Consider the following 25,469-nt stretch of genomic DNA (forward strand, 5'->3'; position numbering starts at 1 on the left):
TGATATTCTAGACATTGGGCTTCATATGGGTGATTAAAAGACACTAAGGTATTGTCTCAAAATCTTCTAGTGGTTGACAAAAGAGATAAAGGATTATAATGTCAAACAGAATTAATGATAACTACCTCAGAGACATGTATGCTGTGAATGTGTCTCCCTAAATTTATATGTTGAAACTTAATCACCAGGGTGATAGTAATAAGAGGTGAGGTCTTTGAGAGGTGATTTAATCATGGATACCCTTTCCTTGTAAATGGGATTAAGGTCTTATAAAAGATACAGCTAAACAAATAGAGCAGATAGAGGGATAGAGAGGGAGGAGTTGGAGAAGTACTGGGGAGAAAAAATCTACTCGATTATGTTATGTCCATGAACAATAGACCACCATGAATCCTGCTTATAGATGTAATTATAAAGCATTAATTGAAATAATAATAATAATACTAACAACCACAACAATAATAATAGAAGGCAGATCAGTAGAGTAGAATGAATAGGTTCAGGAAGGGAGGAAGGGACAGATACTGGGGGATGAGATTGATAAAATTATATTATGTGAATGTACATATACGGCATAATCAGTCCCACTGTTATGTATAATTGTAATGCACCAATATAAGTATTTAAAAAATTAAGTACCAGTTGGGGATGTAGCTCAGTGGTTGGGTACCTGTCTAGCACAAGTGAGGCCCTGGTTTAATTCCCAGCACCACCACACAAAACTCTCTTACATAGATTTCCTTATTTTTTGGAATTGATCCTAGTATGTCTTCTGGTTTTTAGAATCTTTCTTTGTCTTTTGTGTAATAGCCATAAAATATCATTTTTATACTTTTGTAAAAACCCTAGTAACAATCCTCAACAATTCCCCATTTCTTTTAAAACGGGAGAAACAACATGCTTTTTTTTTTTTTTTTGGTACCAGGGATAAATTCAGAGGCACTCAACCACTGAGCCACATCCCCAGCCTTTTTTGTATTTTATTCAGAGACAGGGTCTCACAGAGTGTCTTAGCACCTCACTTTTGCTGAGGCTGGCTTTGAACTTGAAATCCCCTTGTCTCAGAGCCTCCTGAGCCTCTGGTATTACAGGTATGCACCACTGTGCCCACAGCATGCTTTTAATGGACGATAAAAATATCTTATGATTGGAGGCTCAACATAAGTTCTACACTATGGTGCAGGAAATTATTTTCTATAACTTCAGTAAATTTCTACATTTCTCAATTATGCCATGTTAAGGCCATAGCTCTGCATGTGCTGCTATGGTTTCCTGAAGGAAAAAAAGTCTTTGATAGTCTGTAGGTTTATAGCCTTACTTTTCATGAAATCTCCTTAGACTGCCCTGTCACAATGCTTCCAGAACTGAAGGAACCACACTTTGTGTTTATTTGATAACTCACCTGTATTTATCCTACTACGTGGTGGGTAAGAAATCATGCTAAAGTTAATTAGAGAGAGATAGAATTTCATCTAAGGGAATTCTCATGCATTGCTCATCTGAAAAGCTTGTAGATTCAGTAAGAATTGGCAAAATTGCAAAAGATTATTTTCCGTGTTATTTTTCTTCTTTTTGTCATAATTCTTTGTTTGTATTTTTCATCTCATGAACGCTGCCACTCATAAAATTCTGCACAAAAATATGATGTTCTCTTTATGAAGTCAAAGCAAGGTGAGATATTATTTACTTACATTTGAGTTTTCAAGTAACAAGTAAGGCAATATTTTTAAAAGCACGGCCTCTGCACAGTCATGACAATTTCAGAGTCACTCCTTTGGTAAGAAAACTCATCACTCATGCTAGACCTTGCAGCCATAATAGTCATTGTTCCAGAGGAAACAATTTCCAGGAATTGCATTTACTTGCTGTAACCACCACCTACTTCATCAGACTGTTTTAGAATAACTTTTAAAGTGCTCTTTCCATTCTTGCCATGTCAGAATAGACACTAAGGAAAGAAATCACTGCAGGGAAAAAAAAACTGCTCAAAAGTAAAACTAGCTCAGTAAGTACCAAATTGAAATGTGGAAACTTAGGAGAAAAGGTTAATATAGTATGCATCCCTTCAGCTTTATGATCCAATATTGATGGTTTTCTGCAGGAAAACGAAGAGGCGAGTTTCTACATAGAGAAGGGCGAGGGGTAGACACACAAAATATTATGAGGGAAATCATGTGTAAAGGAACAAGATTACAAAACAGAAAAAAATTTTAGCAAATTGTAAAGGTATTGCGTTTCTAGCAATGTGCAAAGCCAGTCATGTCATAGGTATTGATTAAGTCACCTTAATTTTAGGCCAGGAAAAGGGCAGAGAAAAGAACATGGTAATTATTAGTACACAGGGCTTCATGGCAGTACTTTAAAATGCATAGAATGGAATCAAGATTAATTGATCAATTGTTTTAATATATTTGAAAACATGGTGTCTGAGTATATTGCAAAACTGGGTAAAATATATAATCAATTTCTTCTTCCCTATGATGGTGCATATAGGGATTATGCTTTTCTGTCATAAATTCTATAGCACATTCTAAGCATTAGAAAGTGTGATTTTAGTACCTCCTCTCTGCCTTGCATTTCCTCCCTGTCCTCCTTCTTTGCATGCTACCTACATTCTTAATGTTGCTTTTTGTCCTTTGATGGCCCTGTTAATTTTGTTTTCCATTTGTGAGATAAGGATACTTGGCACATTTATGGAGAAGTTTAAATTTAACACTTTTAATTAAAGTCTGTCATTAGAAGCCACCAGTTTGCCACTGGAGGGCAAGAGGCTTGACTTCAGAGCCCTCCTGCTGGCCAGTAACAAGGCTTCAGGATCCTTGAGTTCGGAAACAGAAAAGGGATATTTTCTGCAGTGCCTCTATGGTTTTAGAAGCAAGGCCCTAGAATTTACTGCTGCTGCACTGATTCTGTTTCTTGATTAAAAAAAAGCACAAAAGGGATCCAGCAAATATTCTTCTCTTAATTTACCATCAAAATTGCATCAGTGTGGAAAGAAAAAATGCCCCTCTGTCTGATGTTTTGCTTGGCACTGAAATGTGAGAAAGTATGTGGTTATACTTGAGTAATTTAAGAAATTTTATCTAACAAGTCGTGGAGGAAAAAAATATCATGAAAATATCGAAGACATGGGAAATGATTCTAAGTTTAGAGATCATTGTAGGAGGAAATTATGTTACTTTTTCCATGTAAGTTACATACAAATTACATGCAATATAAATTACATATGAAGGAAGTACAGTACAGAGTCTTACTATAGGCTACTGGAGGGAGCAGGTAACATCTCCAAACAGCTTGTTTGGATCTGGGACCACCAGGCTTACTTTTGAATTGTGTTCTGTTACTTATTAATTGAATGAAATTTGTTAATAAATATCCTTAATCTTCAATTCCTTGTTTGTGAGCTGGGGATAATGATAGCATCTCTCTCAAAGGGTTGTTGTGAGGAGTAAAGGATATAACTATGCATTACTAGGTATATTCTCAGAAAATGGTCTTCCACGACAAGCAAGTCATGATCCCCAAATTGATTCTCTATAAGTGGACAGGGGAGGGATCCCTTGGGGCAAAAGTGCCTCTGACCATTGTTTTGTCTTCACACATTTGGAAGTAGACCTAAGTGGCCAGAGAGAAGATCATGGAGCAGATGAAGTCTCTGGCTTCCCTTTATTCTGTAAAGGGCATTTTTCTCCTCTAGGAGAGGGAACTGGGAATGACCCTGGACAGAGTGATCTCAGGATTAGTTCACAAGGATCCAGGTGATTCAGGCAACTGTTCATTGCATGAGTTCCTTGAGGCTGCTATAACAAATTAACACAAACTCAGTGGCTTAAAACCACAGACATTTATTCTTTTATTGTTTTGGAGGCCAGAAATCTGAAATCAAGGCCATGGCTGGGCCATGTTCTCTGAAGGCTCTAAGGGAAAATCTTCCACTCTATGCCTTTCTCTTAGCCTCTGAGGTTGCCAGTGATCCTAGAGTTCTTCAGCTAGTACATATTTCACTCTAATCTCTACCACCATTGCCACATGTGTTCTCCCTGTGTGTGTCTGTCTCTGTGTCTCTGCTATTAGGATGCTACTCATATTGGGTTAAGGACCATCCTATTCCAATATGAACTCAATTTAATTAGAGCTTCAAAGACCCTATTTCCAAATAAAGTCACATTCACAGATAGGTTCCATAGGTTAGGACTTGAACATATCTTTTGGGGGGACACAGTTCAAATTACAACACCCACTATGTCCTTTTGAATTTAAGTAATACGTTCCTAACCTCTCAATGTGAATGTTATTTGTTTCTCCATTTTACCACCACCACTTATATTCTACTTAGTCATTTTTCTGTTTACTAAAAATATGACTTTTTATGTTTTGGGAAACATATTTAAAACTTGCCAATGTAGAAAAAATTCCTCATTAAGCAAATCTTTTTTTTTTTTTCTAGAATCTTTCCTCATAGGATTTTTCTTACCATTCTGTTATTATCAGTATAGGAAGCCCCGAGTAGGAACGTGAAGCATGTAGCAGATAGGGCAGCTGAAGATCAATGTAAAAGTCTTAAGAGATTTGGTAGATGTTGTTATGGTTTATGTTTTTTTAAACAAGTAAACAACTAGTTTCCCTTTCTAGGTGTATAGCTATGGTTTTCATTATTAAATTTTCAAAATGTTACTTTGTTATGCTAAAATTCTGAATATTTTTAAAAATTCATTTAGCCAAAGGGATGTCAATTTTAGGAATGGTAAGAGAGAGACTCAGCATGTTTGGAATGGTTTTTATCGTATGAGGTTTGTTGAGTCCAAACTTCATACTTTTTTTTTGTAGGTTCCTTATATTCTTTTTTTAACATATTTTTTTAGTTGTCAATGGACCTTTATTTTATTTATTTATATATGGTGCTGAGAATGGAAACCAATGCCTCACACATGCTAGGCAAGCGCTCCACCACTGAGCTACAACCCCAGCCCCATTTATAAGCTTTTCAAAATAAAGCATTCCTCTCCACATTTTTGTTTCTTCATATGCAAATTTCTTATAAAGGAGAGTGTCAGGACCTTGCAAGATGTAATCATTTAAAAATATTAAAGTGGGCTGGGGATGTGGCTCAGCAGTAGAGTGCTCACCTAGCATGTGCGGGGCCCTGGGTTCTATCCTCAGCATCGCATAAAAATAAACAAAATAAAGGTATCGTGTCCAACTACAACTAAAAAATAAATATTAGAAAATAAATAAAAACACTAAAGTGCTAAATTTAAAATTTCTAATCATCAAGTTGACCCCACACCTCATGGTCAATGTGAACTAATTACTATCACCAAAATCTGACCTCAACAGGATTTGCTCTACGGGGAGTAATTGATAGTGAATTGACACAGCTTTCACAGTCCTTTAAATGTTGCTCAGGAATCTGCATGGGGACATTTAACCTCTGTAAATAAGCTGATGCTAACTCTGGAAATATACTACCTTAGTGGCTATAGCTGAATGCCTCCCAAAAGAACAAAAGAACAAAATGAGGATGAGAATACTGCTTTCCATTTGGAAGCCTTTTAATTGTGTAAGAAATTAAAAGTATATGGTGCACATTAACGTTAGAGAAAAGTCTCTATTGTCTTTTCGTAAAGTAAAATTCTTTGGCTCTCACTTGCTGCTGTCTTGCTCTGCTGTTGTGGTAAACAGAACTCTACCTTGGCTTTCAAGACCCCACCCTCCCCTGTGAACTTGCTGCACTACAAGGGTACACTCCATGGTAAGGGGCAGGGAGCTTGCAGTTGTAATTAAGATCCCAAGTCGGTTGCATTTGAATTAATGGAAAGGGGCATTATTCTGGGAGGTCCTGAATTCAAGCCCCTAAGGCAGGACTGGGTACTTTCTCAGGTGAGAGAGATGTTTTCTTATGGCCCAGAAGAAGCAAATGCTGTAAACCACCTATGGAAGGGGATAGCTTTAGGAACCAAGGATTTCAGTCCCACAGCTACTAGGACTTGAATTTTTGCCACAAATCAGAAAGACTTTGGAAAAGGACCCAGAGTTCCTCTTCCGTACTCCGGTTGACACCCAGTATCTTGTGAGACCCTCTGCATTGGACCCAGTGAAACGGTGTCTGGATTCTTGATCCATAACAACTGTGAGATTAAGAAATGTGTGCTGTTTTAAGCCACTAAGTTTGTGGTAAACTTCCATGCAGCAATAGAAAACTAACACATTTCTCAATAAACCATTTTTTTTTGCATTTATGTATAATAGTAAACCACAATCTCTTTAGTTCAATTTAATAAATAATTATTTAGTGTCTATTCTATAAGAGCAACATACACAAGAACATCCATCTTTGCCTCCAAATAATTTAGAATAATTTGAAGAATAAGACAAACAGAATACAAGAATACAACTGGCAAGTGCCAAGAGCATGAGGCCCAAGGAGAAAACAAGATAGAAAGATCTGGTCAAAGGAAGCAGGAAAAGTAGTACAAGTGTGTTGGTGTATGGTCACAGCAACTCTTGGGTAGTCCAGGCAAATTAGGAAGGTGAATGAATCAGAAAGGACTTCTCACACTCAAGGTATCAGTGGACTATCACCAACTTTTCTGTCCTATGTTCACAAGCAATTTCTGTTCCAAAATATATGAGGGCTTAGTACCGGGAATGCAGATATGTGGTGGCATTTGGAAAGCAGTCAAAAGACATCAGCTCTGACTATGGTAATGTGATCCATTTTCTTTTATCTGATTGTATTTACTTACTTAACACCCAGTTTCCCCTCATCTGTTAAGTGTGTGGGCTGACATGCTGTTAGGGCTCTCATGGGTGAAAAGGGCCCATGCTCCAAGCTTTTAGTACACCCCCCCCCAACTTCTTAATTCCTTACTCAAACCCTGCTAGCCAACTTCTGATTCCAGCTTTCCCATGATCTATTTGCAGCATTTGTTATGCCTGGATGCTGATATATTTAATTATTTTTTTCTTCTCATGATCAAAAAGTTAAAAAAAAAGAGAGAAATTAAATTGGTTCACACTCTATTCTTGAAAGCCCACAGATGCTCGTGGTTTGCAGAATAGAGCTGACCTGCTTAGCAAAGTGCTAAATGTTTTTTTAAAAAATGGGAGTCCCATTCTTTCTCCTCCACCCACACCACTCAACGCATCTTACAGTCTAATCATACCAACCTCACCAGTAACCACAAAATTCTGTCATGGTACTCGCTCTGTTCAGAATGCAATGCCTTTCTATCAGTTCTCTGGTTATGCAAATCCTTCTTTGTTGCAAGGCAAAATTCAAAGGCTTCCTCTCCTCTCTCTCATCTCCTTTTCTCTAAAGGTTTTCTTTTCTTTCTTTCTGTCTTTCTCTGTATGTGTGTGTGTATGCACATGTGCACGCACATTCAGGATTAAACTCAGGACCTTGAGCATTATCTCTTTTTCTTATTCCTAAACCATTTCTCCTTCATTGGTGCTAGCTTACTTGTGTACCTCTCTTTAATACTTATTTTATTTGCCCTACTATTAAAATTTATTTTACTTAACATCTTTGAGACTTTTTTCTCCCTTATAAAATTGAGATCATAAATGTATACTTCACAGGGTTGCTATGAGTAATACTTGGTCAGATTATAACTAAATATATACATGAGGGACTGGACCAAGCACTCAGAAAATGTAGGTGACGCTGCTTCTCCGCCCCACTAGACTAAATCCACTGCAAAGGCAGATTGCATGCTTCATTCCTTTTCTGTTTATCCCAAACTATCAAGAAGTACATTTAAAAAATTTCCTTTGAATTGAATTGACTATTATTTCTCAGAAATTCTCCCTGTAATAGCCTCCATGACACTTCATCGTTCTTTACTCACGACTTTCTCACAGCTCATTGATCTCTTCATCAACCTCTCTGCGTATCTGTGAGTTTTGTATTTTAAGAATTTATTATTGGCTTGCTCTCTCTTCGGCTCCCCGACACAGCCCCTCTAATGACAAGTATCCACGTTTACAACTTGAACTTGTACGTGATCCACCCCCAGATCTGTTTTCTAGGGCTGGGCTCTCTCCCTATATCGCCCACTTTTTCCAGGGCACAATGTGGCCTGGTTATTCAGCTTCTCTGGAATTACTTTTCATTTTCTCTCTCCTTCACACCCTCAGACCCGGTTTCAGTGCCTGTCAACAGCACGTTCACAGAGTCTGTCACATCTGTACTTTCTTTTCCCTAGCTTTCATTATCTCATGCTAGTGTTCCTTCTGTTGCCTTGCTCCTGTCTGCCCCTCTCTCTGGGTTCTTCCCTTGCAAGCTCTCCACCCCACGCACTGCTGCCAGATTGATGTTCCCCAAACAAGACTAAAATTATGTTACTTCCATGCTTAACTATCTTGAATGGTTTCTGGCTTCTCTTTAACCGGATATTGATGGTCCTCTCTAACCTAATTCCAAATTACTCTTTGATGACCTTCTACACATCTCTTAAGTTTCTCGTGTTGTTATATTATTGTTTCCCTGCACGTCCTGCTTCTCCTATTAGATTACAAGAATGATCACAGTCTATTTTGTATCTCACTACCAAGATATCCATCCATCCCAAACACTTTTATTCACTGCTAACTCTTCATAGGGCATATAGAGTATTGTGTGGAGTATGAAATAATAGGACAGACTCTGAAATGATCTTCTCAGAACTTGAAGTCTAATAAGGAAGCTATGAGCACAATAAAACTATTTGGTAGAGACAATAAGTATATTGAGTAATATTGATATTCAGAAGTAGCTTCTGTAGAAGAGCTAGGATTTGAAGTGAGCCTTTCTCTTCTAGGAGAGGGAGATCTGAATATGCAGAGACTGGGTGATGGCATTTCCTATGTGAGCACATCCTAGACTAAGGCAAACAGACAGGAAATGGAAGCACCTATCTATGGAATAGTGCCTAGTTCAGTTCACCTACAGTATTAGGTACAAACAAGACAAAAAGAGGTTGGAAAGGTAGATTGGGGTTGGACTATAGTGAGGCTTGCATGCCAAATAAGGGAGTTTAAAATTTAGTGAAGGGGAGGTATTAAATGTTTCTGAATGAAGGACTTGTATGTCCTGAGCAGGACCTGAAGATTTATGTAAAATGGACTGGCTATGAGTAGAAAATGGTTGTGGGAAGACCTCTTAGGAGACTTTAACCATTGTAATATACATGAGAGCCCAAAACAGAGAAATAATAGTGGAAAAGGAGAAAGAGAGAGAACAGGAAATATGAATTATTAACTGGTGGTACAATGGAGACACAAAGCATCAAGAATCAGTGATACAAAGGTTTTGAAATTCAAGGTAAAAGGTACACAAATATGTGTGTTCTTCAATGTTATTCAATTTGGATATACTGACTTCTAATTGCTAAGGGGATATACAGATGAGTGGATCTAAAAGAGAACTTTAAAAAATCATTTCATTATTTTATTTTGAATTTTTCTACTGATTAAGAATATTGAACAATTTTTCCTAAAACTATTATCCATTCATTGTCTATTCAAATCTTTTGTTCATTTTTGTATTGGGTAGCAAAAGCTTTTTTAAAAAATATATGAGCACTAATCTCTAGGGTATATAAAGAATTCAAAAGACTAAGCACCAAAAAAATAAATAATCCAATCAACAAATGGGTCAAGGACCTGAACAGACACTCTTCAGAAGAGGATATACAATCAATCAACAAGTATATGAAAAAATGTTCATTATCTCTAGCAATCAGAGAAATGCAAATCAAAACTACTCTTAGATATCATCTCACTCCAATAAGAATGGCAGCTATTATGTTGACAAACAATAATAAGTGTTGGTGAGGATGTGAGGAAAAAGGTACACTCATCCATTGCTGGTGGGACTGCAAATCGGTGCAGCCAATATGGAAAACAGTATGGACATTTCTTGGAAATATAGGAATGGAACCACCATTTGGCCCAGCTATCCTTCTCCTCAGACTATATCCAAAGGACTTAAAAAGAGCATACTACAGGGACACAGCCACAACAATGTTTATAGCAGCACAATTCACAATAGCTAAACTGTGGAGCAAACTAGATGCCCTTAAATGGATGAATGGATAAAAAAAGTGGCATATATAAACAATGGAATTTTACTCAGCAATAAAAGAGAATAAAATCATGGCATTTGCAGGTAAATGGATGGCGTTAGAGAAGATAATGCTAAGTGAAGTTAGCCAACCCCCCCAAAAACAAATGCTGAATGTTTTCTCTGATATAAGGAGGCTGACTCATAGTGGGGTAGGGAGGGGGAGTATGGTAGGAATAGATGAATTCTAGATAGGGAAGAGGGATGGGAGGGGAAGGGAAGAGGCAGGGGATTAGGAAGAATGGTGGAATGTGATAGACATCATTATCCAAAGTACATGTATGAAGACACGAATTGGTGTGAATACACATTGTATACAACCAGAGATATGAAAAATTGTGGTATGTATGTGTAATAAAAATTGTAATGCAAAAAAAAACCCAAAGACATGAATTGGCATGAACATACTTTATATACAAAGATATGAAAAATTGTGCTCTGTATGTATAATAAGAATTGTAATGCATTTCACTGTCATGTATTTAAAAAAATAAAATCAATTAAATAAAAAAAGAGAATCTTGAAAAAAAATATATTCTGGAAACAACTTTGCAGATATATGCAGTCCATGACTTTTCTTTTTCTTTCATATTTATGATATACTTAGGGAAGCAGAAGTCTTTACCTTTGAAAAAGTCTGACTTATGAAGTTTTCCTTTTATGGTTAACACTTTTGGTTTATTTTTTAAGACAATCTTTGTTCAAATCAAGGTCATGAAATTATCTTCTATATTTTCTTCTAGAAGTTTTACAGTCTTAATGTTTACATTTCATTCTACAATCCATTTTGAGTTACCATGTAATTGTACATTTTCATCACAAGAACCTACTCTATACAACCAGTGGAATAACTAAAATGAAAAAGACTGACAATTGCAAGTAAAATAGTTAGTGTACTATCAAGCAATTCCATACCTAGGTATTTCCTAAGAGAAACTAAAACATAGACATATGCCCCACTCAAAGATTTGCACAATTCTATGTATAGCACATTTATTCTTCAGAGTCCCAAACTGAAAACACTCAAAATGTCTGTCAACACATACATGGTTAAGAAAACAGTGAAAATCCATGCAATGGAATATTGCTTCCAGTATAAAAAGAAAAGGACTACTTAGCTATGCAAGGACATGGGTGAATCTCAAAAACATCATATTAAGTAAAAGAAATCAGACACAAAAGACAACATGATTTCATTTTAGTGAAATACTGAAAAATTATAACTAGTTGATAGTGACAGAAGACAAACAGATCAACTACTGTCTAAAGCTAGAGATGGTAGAATTTGCTGGAAAGGATCTAGAGGCAATTTTGTGGTATTACAATTTCAATGCATACATATTTCAGATGCACAGAACTTTGTATGTGCAATGGTTGCGACTTATTGTATGTAAACTGTACTTTAGTAAAGTTAAGAGAAGTGGGGAATTTAATAGAGACATCTAAGCTATAAAATGAAATTGAAAGTCCTGAAATGATGAAGAAATCACAGAAGTAGAAGAATGCTAGAGGATGATCTTTGGAGTATATTACCTGGAGGCATTTTGAGGCAGCAGGAAGAAAGAGAGAGTGTTCTCAGAAAGAAAGAAAAAAAAAAAAAGAGAGAGAGAATTAGAGAATAGTACATCAGAAGGGAAAGGTACATGGCATAGTGTGCCTGTACATGTGTGTCCAACTCTACTGGTCTGAGTGAATGGCCAGATCAAGTCATTCCGATAGATACAAAGCTGCACCAATCTCCAAAAGGAGATAGAAGCAGCAGAACAGTGAGGAACTACCTACATGTTTTCCTATAACTGAAGTCCCAGTGAAATCTCAAGTGCTCAAATTTGAGAAAGATTATTAAACTCAAACCCTTACGTAAGTACCTGGCTTTCAATCAGTACCACTGGCATTATAGCTTAAGACTACTTAATGCAAAATAGCAAAACATATTTGCTACTGATGAGGACCTGGAAGGCAGCCAGTTAAATCGCATTAGAGCCACATTAGCAGATCTGGAAAGTAAGGTGGATGGATGACAGCAGCCGTGGAAAGGTTAGGTGACTTGGAATAGTTCCAATCAGTGTGGGCCGAAGATGGCAGGCAAGGCCACATTGAAGCACCACTTCAAATGGCATCTACTCTTGTGGAGTTATTATCAACAACAGTAGCTGAAAGACTCAAAGGCTGGGCTTTGTGTGCCTCATAGTGTGAGACAGGGAAACTCACAAAGTTCCTATAGACAGGGACTCACCAAAACAAACCTCACAAAGGTGCCCATTGCAAGAAAAGCCACTGTAACAATATTTCCAGCTGTCTTCCAAATTCTCTTAGTGAAAGCAAAGGAAATTAGGCTGTTACATAGTAGTTGTCGTATAAAAGGGGCTTATCTTGTTTCCTGGGCATTCTGATACATTATTTTTAAAATGAAAAGTTGAAGCTAGAACTGTATCCTAGATTTCCACTTGAATATAAATGCTTGGGAGGAGAACCATTTACCCAGAGGACCAATTTGATGACTGCTTGCATCTTGTCTCTGAATCCAACAGGGATGTCACTCGGCCCAAGAGAATAAAACAAACAAGGAACATTTTTAATCAGTGCAGGCAAAGAGGATAGAAAACAGGACAGAAAATGACAATGTTAAAGGAAAATAAAAAGGTTCAGGAAAGGAAGATAAAAATAAAAGGAGAGAGAGAGAAAAAGGAAATGCTGAGCTGTAGAGTGTGGTGCGATCAAGGACAAAGAAAAAATAGGGTGGAAAGGTGTTTATCTTGGGTCCAGAATTTGATTATCATGTCCTCTTTCACCCTGCTGGAAGTCCTTTTCTCAATAACTCAATAGGATTATCAGACTCCTTTGAGGTAAAGGAGAATGATTCTGCCTACTATTGAGTCAGATTTTTTGCTGAAACTGGACACACAGAGATGACAAGACAAGTCCACAGCCCCAAGTAGATTGCATAGGTTAAGAGACACAAACGCAAACAGGTAAGTACAATATAAAGTAAAAATTGCAAGTATATGCAAAACAACAACAACAACAACAACAACAACAAACTTGGTGCATAGGGATAATTGCTGGTGCAGATTACTAGTAGATGAGGAGGTTGGAAGAGGGGACAGGGAGATCTTGAACAGGAGTAGAGTTCAGAAGGGTATGGAGGAATAGCCAGGAAGACAAGCAGTGGCAAGCTGGGACTTTCAGGCACAAAAGACAGTCTATAGGAAGGTCTGGAATCATGAAGCTCCATGGATATGAATTGATATGAAATGAGGTTTCTGTCCTGCTGGAGTTATCTGCAAGGGCAGATAGCTGGAGAAAAGGCTGAAACACAGGCAAGAGCTGTCTCCGAATACATCCTATAAAGCTGTCAATGACTTGCTAAGGTGTTTTAATTTAGAAGTCCTTCCAGCTGAAAAAATGGAGTCGGTAATGCCACTGAGGCCCCGAACATGTAGAGCTGGTGTTCTCTGACTTGGTTCTGTAGCCTGGCATTCATAGCGTGGCACACATCAGCATGCTGTGTCAACAGGCAGTAGAGGCTTAGGCACTTGGAATATGGCCAACACTATATTCTAGAAATTGGTTTCAGCATTTTATGTATATTGATACTTCACTACTCACACCTTCCCAGCAGAAAATAGTACTCTTATTATTCTTCTTTTACATGGAGACTAAATGATTTGCTCAAGGTCACACACTAATAATAGCAAACCCATGATTTTGAACCCAGACAGACCTTGCTATAGACCACCTTGCTACACAGCTCTCACGGGAGCCAACAGTGCTCACCTGACCTGGGCTACTCAGCCATGTGGGGACAGGGTCTATGGGTGATTAGCACAGCAATATAGACCAAGTGCTAGTGAACTTGGACTACTGAAGCACACCAAAGAATTTAGAGAATATGGTTATGATGGCAGTGTTTTTAATCCACTTCCATAGTTTATTTACTGTTGACCCAAATCCTTATGAAATGAAATGATTTTAATAAAATTTTATTTTCAAGGCATTGGCCAGTGTGGCTCTGTCAACTACAGTTTATTACCCGGAGGTCACGGTTCTTTTCTATAGTTCTTTGTTCAAATAATGACATGTCTATCAGCCATTAAATATATTTCTATTATTTGTAATCTATTATTGCCTCTCCCCAGCTCCCTTTCCTTGTTTTCTTTCTTCAACTTGGATGTGTGAAAAACAGGTTGAAAATGAAGAGCGAAAAGGAGGGCTGAAAGTGTTTTTCAAATTTCTCCAGGGCAGCAATTTCAATGTAAGTGTTGCCTGGTGGGGGAAATCTTTAAATGGGCCAATATTTTCTTAATCTTTACTTCAAAGTTATCCAAGTTCACTCAAAAGACAGGCAGAGAGGCATATGGATTCAGAAGATAGGAAAGTTTAAATCCTTTTATTATGGGATTCTCATGAATGAAAATCAAAATGAAGAAAAATAAAGGCGAGTGCTAAAAATAGAATGGTACATCACATAATTTTCCTCTGGTTTCTGCTCCTAAATTCTTTATTCAATTTAAGAGGAAACTGGCACAAAGCTGACAGGTCAGCAATGTAATATAAAAGATCTACATAGTCATTAGAGGGAGGAAAAATACAGCAGTTGCCCAGTTTTTCTCATTCTGCTGTTTTCTTGATAGATTTGCTTTTGTGGTCGGGTTTTGTTGAATGACAATTTTTTTTCCTTTCAACATAACTGTTATGTGATAAGGAAAGACTTTTGGAGCTATTTTAAAATATACATGAATATTTTTAAAGCATTTCAGCAAGGTTTTTCCTGAGATATTTTAAATATATATCCAAAATATTATTAACATCCCTTATTTTCCTTGGGCATGTTTACTTAATATCTTTGAAATGCTAATAGAATGTAGCTAAATAAGGTTTTGCAACTTAGCTGAGATCTTAATTCACTTGGTGGCTTTATGTGTTTCCCATCACTCCATAGTACCTATGCTTTGGAAGTTTATAAAATCCCTCAATACTAGTTCTTTTTAAAGGCATGAATTTGTTAGGGGAATTGTTTGCATAATAGGATTCCTAGAGGGAAACCACAAAGATACATATAAACAAACTTCCTGAAATGCACCATCAGTAGTATGTACTTCTGTTAGGTTTTTACCTTGATGTCAATAGAGTTACTTTGCATACTTGTGTAAAGTCAGTGTTATACACAATGTTCCAGTTTATAACAAATATTTCCTAATATTCTTTCTACTGTCTCAGAAGGAAAATAATAGATAATACCACATAACTACATATATAATTAATAACAGTATGTTGCTCCATATAATATAAAGGAGAAATAAAAATATAGTAACTTATAATAAGGTCATTTGTATTTCAACACAAAAATCCTCCAGGTACAACTTCATCAGCAGACAATGAAGTAATAAAATGCTTGCAACTTCAAAAAGGATGTTTGCATTTAGAGAAATGAGACAATCAAGTTTTTTTTACACATCAGAAGCAAATCAAAGATTAGCACTTAGGTGGATATTGTAATAAAAGGTAGAGTATTCAGTACATATGAGAGACATGAAAAACTACTTAACATTTGTATGTAAAATAGTTCCAGGTTCAGATACATATAAAACATTTCCTTTTATATGTATGTCCTATGGGGATTTTGAAATTTGTGTAGAATCCAGAACAATTATTTACTATATGAGGTTGTCCTCAAAGTTACAGATGAATAGGCTCCTGGGCACATGCCCTCTAAATGCCAGGAGCTGCCCCCATGTTTACATTTTAGCGTTCGAAAAATGGCCCAATAAATACCCACTATATCCTGTAGGGGGCAGTGCCAACTTTGCTAAAAAACACTGCTTTAAGGGAAGTGGACCTGTCTGCCCCAGGATTAAATTTTTAATGGTTATTCCACATGCACACACAGAATATTCACATCCTTAAGTATATTTCCTATATTTTAATGAGATTTAAACTAAAATAAAGAGTTAAATATGATGATGAAATAAGCTAGGTTGAAATAAAATACATGTTTATTGAATGGAAGCATGAATCACTATATTGAGGTGTGATGAATTACAACTCCTATCTCTAAGTGTCTCATCCCAAAAAGATTCCTTCATCGTTGTGCTGATGAAGTCACTTAATATTGCCAAGCACTTGCTCTGAGAATAATGCTTTGTCAGAAATGTACCTTTTTCTTATAGACATTTCTATGTAGTAGAGGTTAACAATGAATAATTTCACACATTGTAAGAAGAGCTATTTCTGAAGTGTGATAAGTGAGTCACAGATTACAGGTGATGCTGAGTTGTAGACAAAGAGTTTATTTACACAATGAAATAAAAATCTATTACTGCTCAGTGAGTAATCAGTTATTAACCTGACAATCTATCTGAATGAGGACAGTAATAGAACTATAAGAAACAAATAACTTCTGCTTTTTAAGCCAGATAATGCCATGAAAAACTCTGAACTGTATTAAACTTGTGTTCCATATATTTAGTCATTTAAAACAATTATCAAAAGATGATAGCAAATGTCAACCTTTACCTCCAAATGGGCACGAGGAAGACCAGTGGCTTCCAGTCCTGGTTGTAGGAAGTGATGGTTGTGGTGATGTGTAGCCTGCATAATATTCTCTTATAGCTTAATCATAAAACTGGAAAATTTTCCTGACTACATCCTGCACCTATAACCTGTACTATATGCAATTTACTAGGAAAACTCACATACATTACTAAGCCTCAGTGTTTTTATCTATGAAATGGGAATAATTATTTTATCTACTAGACTTTTTACATGGCTTAATGGAATCTTATTTCATAGAATGCACAATACACACATACATGCTAAGTGCTTTTTTACAGTAATTATTGATTTTTACAGTAATTATTGAAATTCATATGCTGTGTATCACTGTAGTATGTTCCTAAAGGTTCTTTTCGTCTGTTTCTTGAAATTAATTTCTTGACATAAATTTCATATTCATGACATTGAACAATGATGTCATACTCATTCTGTAGCCACATGAGGGGAAAATTAAGTTATGGGACTGCATTTTTTTTCTGTGTTGACAAATATTTGCTTGTACTGTATTTAAACAACTATACCACTACTTGTTATTTAGTTTTAGTGGCTGCTGCTTTGAGAGTTAACACTGATCTACCTGCTATTTCTAAAGGCCAGTGCTTTCAAATTGTGTTCCTGGCAGCCTGATGCCCTTTCTGCTGACCCAAGTGTCTCGGGGGGATGAGTGAGGAAGACATCTCAAGCTTACAGCAGTGGTTCTGCTTTATGTCTTATAAATTTTAGCATTTATAATGTATTTCCTTTGAAAAAAGGATCCTTGGCTGAAAAGTTTCATAATCTATTGCTTTCTAGATCCCAGTTTCTCCAAGTATGGTACAAGGACCATATTGCTTGGTATAATATTAATTTTTGTAATATGTTTACTCTAGAAATTGTTTCTAGCAAGAATTGATTTATTCTCAAATAAAATATTCCCCCGGCCTTTATTTGACTCCTGCACTGGGTAAGAGCTTTGTTCCTGGATATAACCTCAACATGGTGCCCAGCAGATCCCAATTCTACTACTGCCTGTGGTGTTAGAAACTTCAAAGTATGGGGGATACAAAGCTGTGTAAGAAATGGTCCCTTGGCCCTGAAAAATTTACCTGTAGTGAGAAAGACAAGCAGAAAACCCCAAATCACTGAGACAGTGAGAGATTTGAATGAAGAGCTTTGAAAGGTTAGAGGAAGACTCACAATCTGGCCTTGAGAAATGAGAGAACTTCCCATCTTGGTGGTGACATGGGCACTGGCTTTTGAATGACAAAAAAAAAAAAAAAAAAAAAAAAATGTGTCAGTGTTAGTGGAAAGAGCCATGAGAAGAAATGCTGGAGTAGGGAAGTGCTGACTGGGTTTGAGTTGTTTCCAGATTAACTTTCACATGACTTGAATGCAGGGGGAGGTGGCTGGGAGCAAAGGATAATAGTGAGAGTTCTTATTTGAATGGCTGAGTGAATGGGATTAGCCAGGGAAAACATGTAGAATAAGAATGAATGAAGGTTAAGACTGAAACCTTGGAAAACAAGATTCTCTACCACTTGAGGATAGAAAGGACACCAATAAAGGACCAGGCAGAGAAGAGAATAAGGGAGATGGGGAGGGAGAAAGAGTAGGAAAGGAGAGTGGAGTCCTAGAGTTTTCAGAGGATGGTGACTAATAGTGACAATGATGCAGAAATATCTAACCAAATGAAGAATGATAGCAACCCTCAAAATCATGTATCAGTAAATTCCCTGTGACATGAGGGAAAACAATATTAGTAGAACGTGAAGGATGAAAATAAGAGCAGAGGACATTGTATCACTAATGGGAGATGAAGAAATAGATGTCAGGACCTGGATATATATTTTTATCAGTTTTGGTGGAGCTGTGAAAGAGGAGGATAGAATGGTAGTTTGATCAATGAAGGGAGGTCAAGGGAAGAAAGTTTTAGAGCATGAAGGAAGGAAATTTTATTTCTTCAGCACCTGCTGTGTAGGTAATTTTCTGGGCACTTTCTGATCTGTGAACCATGAACCATGAGCACACATGTGGGCTAAAGGGAGTAAGGGATCGAGATAGAGAAATTAAAGAAGGAGAGAAAAGGAAAATGGGAGATGATAGGGTGAGGAAACACCAAGAGGAAATTCCCCTGTCCCAGCACGGGTGTCTCTGCAGTGGGCTTAAAGAAGGCAAGGCACATATACTGGGTGGCAAAGTTTCTGGAATTTTCTCAGTTGGGGTGACTGACCTGAAGACAGGGCTTTGCTCAAATAGAAGTAGACTTGTTAAAATGATAGCTTGAGTTCAATAATTGCCAACATCTAAAGAATGCTTACTCGGTTAAACATCTGCTAAGCACTTCATATACATTGATACTTTTATACAATGATCCTAAGATGGGGCAAGACTTTCACCCCCATTTTATACAGGAGGAAAGGGATCCACGGAAGGATGAATTAATATGCCCAAGGCCAGATAGCTACTGTGAAGGGGAGCTAGGATTTGAACTCATGCAGAATGCACTCAGAGCTTGTGGTTTTAATTCCTCTATCAATCTGTCTGTCCCAAAACTTTCTGCATGAATTACACAACGATCCTAGTCCACTTGCTCTTATTCTGGACCAAGAGTCAGGATTTGACTATTTGGCTTTCTGCTGTGCTTAAGGAAAGGTGCACTATACTTCAAGAAACTCATGAATATCAAAACCTTAATCACAGCTATTTGGATGACATGAGTTCATGCTTTACAAACCAACCATGGCCCCAGTCATATTAAAATCAAAGTTGCAAAATAAAGAAACATTCTCCCAAACCTTGTCTGCTTCATTTAGATAACAGTGTGCAAAATGAATTCAAAGATAAAAATGCTTAGCATTACCATTTCCTTTCCTTTTAATTTCTTTTTAAGCTCTGTGGTGTTATGGATGATATCATCAGGCAATTTGGTTTGAATATGTTCCACACTGGACTGTGCAGATTACCTAACTAATGACATGCACACTCCTTGCCATTGTGACACCTCTCTTCTTACAAGTGGGAATTTCAAGTGACAGACTAAAGCTGTTTGCTATCAATTTTGCAAAAAACACATCTGCCAGATAGCCACAATTTAGTTCAGAGACCAAAATCGATTAATATTCTAATTTGTTACCTGTCATTAGTGTCACACTATATTATGCCAAGCCAAAAGTGATAACCTTTATATAACATATGCTCCTAAAGGAATTTGATTTTAGGGATATGTTTTATTTTTGCTTAGTGTTGTCCCTTGTATACAAATCCCATTAGAAATTTCAATTACATAGGCAGTAAAAATTGTGATGGATTAAAATGAAAGTGTAAAATATGCACTGTTACAATCTTTTATTAAAACTGCATGACTGTATTTATGATATGGTTTTTCTAACACCTATTTACTCTACCACCAGACGATTTTAGGTATTTTGCTTGTTCTTTTCTATCATATTAAGGAGAGTGGTAGCAACATAATAGTTTTCGTAGGTGTTACTCAGGTCCTCTAGTATTCTAGTATGTAAGATAGCTGGTCAAAAGCAAATCTCTACTGAGGGGGAGACTTATTATCTGGTCTGATTTCTAGTACCTAATAAAGGAACACAAGAACTGGGCAATGACTTGGCAAAAAATGAGATAAGATTAGCTAAGGTAACAAAAGAAAAGAGAATTTCATATACAAATTTTTTTCCAGCTGATGGTTTTCATACTGATAAACCGGAAGGAAAAAAATAGTAGCTGGATCTAAGTTTAAAAAGGCTAAGAGATGTAGGGGCTGCCATCATAAAATGGCATTGCTTTTTCAATGTGACAACATAGCTTAGTGCTGAAATGATGTTTTCTTTAGTACTTGAAATATAACATTTATATTTTAATAATAGGCTTTAATTTTTCAGAATCTTAAAGCCTCAAAGTCTAAGAAGGATGGTTTGGGATATGTTAAATTGACATTCACTCATTTATCCATTCATCAAATTCATATTGAGTGCCTTGTGTATACTTGGCACCAGCACCCAGCAACTGGACCATGTATGAAACAGACCCACCCTCTCACCATCATAGGATTTACATTATTTTTGGAGGAATCTGGAAAAATTTTAAATCAAATAATAAAACACATAGAATAGAATGTGGTTCTAAGCAATGTAGTAAGAAATAAACCAAGGACTAGAGACAGGACATGCTCTCAAGGTTGGGGATACAATTTTAAATGTGTAGTTGGGGAAGTCCCAAGTAAGAAGCCGACAGTGGGAAAGACCTAAAGGAGAGGAGTAGATAAGTTGTGCTGATAAATGGGGAACATTTCCTTCACATGGTTATCAGCCTTGTCATGTGCCTCACTGTTTACTCTTCCAGAGGAGGAGAGTGTGTTGAAGAAAGATAGGTTATGCATTTGATGTGGTATTATTCAATACTTTCTCTGCTTCCCTATAACACATTTCTCTCACAGCTGATAGTTTAATAAAATATTCTATAAGTGGGAGTTTGTACCAATAACACATGCATTTGGCTTCTATCTGGTTGTTGTAACCTCAAAATACCTGGAGTTTATATATCAGTCCATTAACTCAGCAGCAGAGCAAAGAAGGGAACTGAGATCTTGCTATTCTCACCGTAGGGCTCATTTAATGGACCATCTCCAACCCTTCTCTATTATAGATCTTCCTGCAGAGGATGATAGTTATTGACAACTCTGTCAAGAGTGTGTCTCAGATGAACCTGAACTTGTTAAAAGTGGATGGAGAAATGAATATCTCTAATGACTGAGGGATAAGAAGTTGATTCCTCTTATTTTTTATTTGGTCTTTCAGTATTCTTATAATATACTCCTATAAAATTTAAAAAATCTCTCATCTAAATTATTGCAATAACATGCTTTATCTTTTGTCCCTATGTAAGCCATTTTCAATACTTGAGCAAGAATGATCTTTAAAAAACCTACGTTAGAACAGGGGATACCTCTGCTCAAAAATGCTCAAAAAACCCTGCATTTTATTTCACTTGGTAAAATCCAAGTTTCTTAAATACTCCACAAGGCCCCACATGATATGGCTTTTGCTATAGACAAATTCAACTTCTGCCACACTCTGCCTTGTTCATTCTACTTAAGACACCTCAGACTTCTTGATAATCCCAGGCAAAAGTTTGTCTAAGTGCCTTTGTCTTATTTTCTAGATTTTATGATAGCTTCCTCCTTTACTCCCTTTTGGTCTTTTTATGAAGGAAATTGGTCCTGATAATTGGGAAAAGGCAGTCTCTTCAATAAGTGGTATTGAGAAATCTGAATATCAATATACAGAAGAATGAAATTAGACCCTTATCTCGTACCATATAAAAATCAAATAAAAAATGGACTAAAGACATAAATATAAGATCCCAAACTATAAAATAACTAGGAGAAAACATAGGGGAAAAGTTTCATTACATTGGTTTGGGTCATGACTTTCTGGTTTTGACCCTCAAAGCACAAGTAATCATGACAAAAATGAAGCTGGTTGTGATGGCACATCCCCGAAATCCAATCTACTCTGGAGAATAAGGTAGGAGGATCAGAAGCTCAAGGTCACCTCTGCAATTCAGGGAGGCTCTAAGCAACTTAAAAAAAAGGCACCCCCCCCCCAAAAAAAAAAGAAAATCCCACAAACCAAAAATGGAGAGAGGAGATTTTATCAAACTAAAAAGCTTCTTCACAGAAAAAAAATCAAAGAGTGAAAAAATAACATATAGCATGGTAAAAATATATGCAAACTATGTATCTGATAAGTGGCTAATATCTAAAATATACAAGTAACATAAACAAACTGAATAGCAATCAAACCACTCAGTTAAAAAAGGAAAAAGGACCTGAATAGATATATCTTAGAAGAATGGAAAACAGGTATATGGAAAAATTTCAACATCACTAATTATCAAAGAAATGCAAAATAAAACCATAAGGAGGTATCACCTATTATCAAAAAAAAACACAAGATAAGAAATTCCAGTGAGATTTTTAAAAGAAATTATATTAGTATGCTGAGGAGATGTCATGACTTCCATGTTTACTGCAACACTATTCCCCATAGCCAAGATATGGAATCAACCTTACTTTGTATCACTGGATGAGTGGCCAAAGAAAATGTGGTATGTTTACACAACAGAGTACTAGCAAGCTATAAAAAGAAGAATCTTCCCATTTGAAATAACAAGAATGAACTTGGAGGACATTATGTTAAGAGACATTAGTTAGACACAGAAAAGAACAAATATCAAATGGTCTCACTTATATGTGAAATCTCAGAAGTTTCTCATAGAAGGGGGGCTATACATCTGAATGAGAAGCCTCATACAGAGGCTGTGGAGTAGGAGAGAAATGGTGAAAGGTTGATTGATGGGTACTGAGCAATGGTTAGATAGAAGCAAGAAGTTCTGGCTGGCTGTTGCACAGTAGAGTGACCTTTTAATGATAATATACTTTGCATTTCAAAAAGCTAGAATAAAAAATTTTGAGTGTTTTCTATGAAGATATGATGTTTGAGGAGACAGATAAATTAACCCAATTTAGACATTATACAATGTATAAATGTATCAAAACATTCAATACTACTCTATTCATATGTACAATTTTATGTATCAGTTAAAAATTTAACTCTGAAAAGAACTGGATCTCATGGTTACTTGTGGCTGGGAATGTTGAAAGGTAGGTTGGGGAGATGTTCAAATGATACAAAATTTCAGTTAGATGGGGAGAGTGAGTTCAAGAAATATATCCTACAACATGGTGACTATAGTTAATAATATATTGTTGTCTTGAAAATTATTGAGTGAATGCAAAGTGTTCTTTGCACAAAGATAAGTATGTGAATTGATGCATTTGTCAGATTTGGTCAATTAGTCAGATTTGGTCAATCCACAATATATATACTTCAAAACATGTTGTACAAGAAGATTTTCTCTGTCAATACAAAATATAAAATCAAGAAAATTAAACGCCACTGATTGGATTTAGTAGTAAAACTTATACAGATAAATTTAACGTTCAGATTTTTGCTTTTACGTGATGATGACAAAAACTTCAAAATTGGACAAAAGATTTTTAAAATGTTGAAAAAGAATGGGAAAAAACTCAAACTTGCAATACTGAGAAAGTAAATAGTAGCTATAGTTTAGGAATAGTTTTTATAATGAAATAATTTCATGAATGCAAATCCAAAATATATATAGCACAACCTATAGCACAACATTCATCTTCTTTAGAGAAACAGACATAAAAGACATTAAACACAACATACCGATTTTAAAAGTACACTGGATTGTCATTGATACAGTATAGTTAAAGACAATAAAGATGGAATAGTAAAATTATTCCATTATATGATTGGAATACTACCTTAAACATTCAAATATTAAGAGTCCTACTTTTTTAACCAATGAGTAAGGTAATTTTCAACCCTTTATTTTTACTCTGATAATAGTATGGGATACTCACGTGGAATTTTATGTAGCTCATTCATGAATTTCTCCTTCAGCTTAGAAAAGGCATCTTCTTTTCCCTCTCCAGGACTGGCGGGCTCAGTGGCATTACTGGGTAGAATAGTCGCAACCGTGGTGACTGGCGGGGCTGCCAGGGCCTCATGATGACTCTCGCTCACCATTTTAGTTTCTGAGAAACTGTGAGGGGAGGGAAGCAAAGAAAAAGCAATTGAAAATGGCTCACCTGACCCCACATCAAAGGTATATCCGAGATGAAAACATCACAGGTCCCACCTGCTCACCGGCTAAATAGTCTGTCATTAGCATATTACTTTATGTAGGTGCATGAAATATTTATGGGACCACAGTGAGTGGAGAGTTCTTTCCCAGAGGGTAAGACCAGATGCAGCTACTGAATGGCATTCTCTCCCAATCATACTACTCAAACTGTCAAATCTCTTAGTAATTTATTTATACAGCCCATGTGTAGATTTAACTTCTAACCTGTATCTTAGTGAAATGTGTATGAAACAATTGTTGACAATATGCACACTCTACCCTCTAAACACATTATATCTTCTCAAAGGAAAAAAAGAGAGATATTTGTGTTAGAAATGGTGATGAGTCATAGCATACTTTCAAAATGGTAGTGACTTTTTAAATGGTTATAAATAACACTATTATAACATTGAGAGTCTCAGATATCATGAACATGATGCAGAAATTAGTTCTTGATTTCACTTATGGATATCAATTTTTTTTCCCAATCTTTTCAAACACTTTTTACATTTACTGTAGGCAATATTCTGATCAATAATTCACTTGTCTTGCTGGGTAATTTCTTTAGGTCACTGTGAATGTGGCATGATTGGCTACATTGACTATCAAGACACTGATGATGAAACATGACTTGTCTGTGTAATTATTTTAATTTATTTAGGTTGATCATGTCATTGAATTATTTTATTACGTTAATTTATTCAATTATCTTAAGTGCTTGTTTAATCTTCAAACTACTAAAAAACAATCCTAAGATAGGCAATGAAAATATCTTAGTCTTGAATTCTGAAGACATCAGTTCTAGTCCTCTTCACTAGCTAAATTAATTCTGACAAGGACCTGACTTCTTAATTTGTACCCCTTCTGAAATGTGAAACTGAACCTTGCCCTTTTCACATTTTTTTTTAAAGTATAGCACATGTGAGGTGTTATATAAATGTACGAAAAGTATTCTAAAGGAGTAGAAATAAACTCATGTTCTGCAAACCAAAAATATTTGGGGCTTTAAAATTTAAATGTGTGATTTAAAATTTTGGGCCATGCTGACGAAAAAGGAGACATGACTTTGACCAGAGATAGATAAATGTAAACAGGTCAGGGC

The 25,469-nt window shown here is 36.3% G+C and overlaps 1 protein-coding gene across 1 annotated transcript in view; it reads right to left on the minus strand.

Moving 5' to 3' along the window:
- Syt1 (synaptotagmin 1) overlaps window positions 1–25,469 on the minus strand; it is a 352,023-nt gene that overhangs the window by 180,963 nt on the left and 145,591 nt on the right. Inside the window, exon 2 of the mRNA XM_026396991.2 lies at window positions 24,105–24,286. Within this exon, the coding sequence (XP_026252776.1) occupies window positions 24,105–24,270 (166 nt within the window). The 5' untranslated portion in view covers window positions 24,271–24,286. The remainder of the gene's footprint in view (window positions 1–24,104; window positions 24,287–25,469) is intronic.

This window comes from Urocitellus parryii, chromosome 5 (assembly GCF_045843805.1).
Source record: "Urocitellus parryii isolate mUroPar1 chromosome 5, mUroPar1.hap1, whole genome shotgun sequence".
NCBI classification, from domain to species: Eukaryota; Metazoa; Chordata; class Mammalia; order Rodentia; family Sciuridae; genus Urocitellus; species Urocitellus parryii.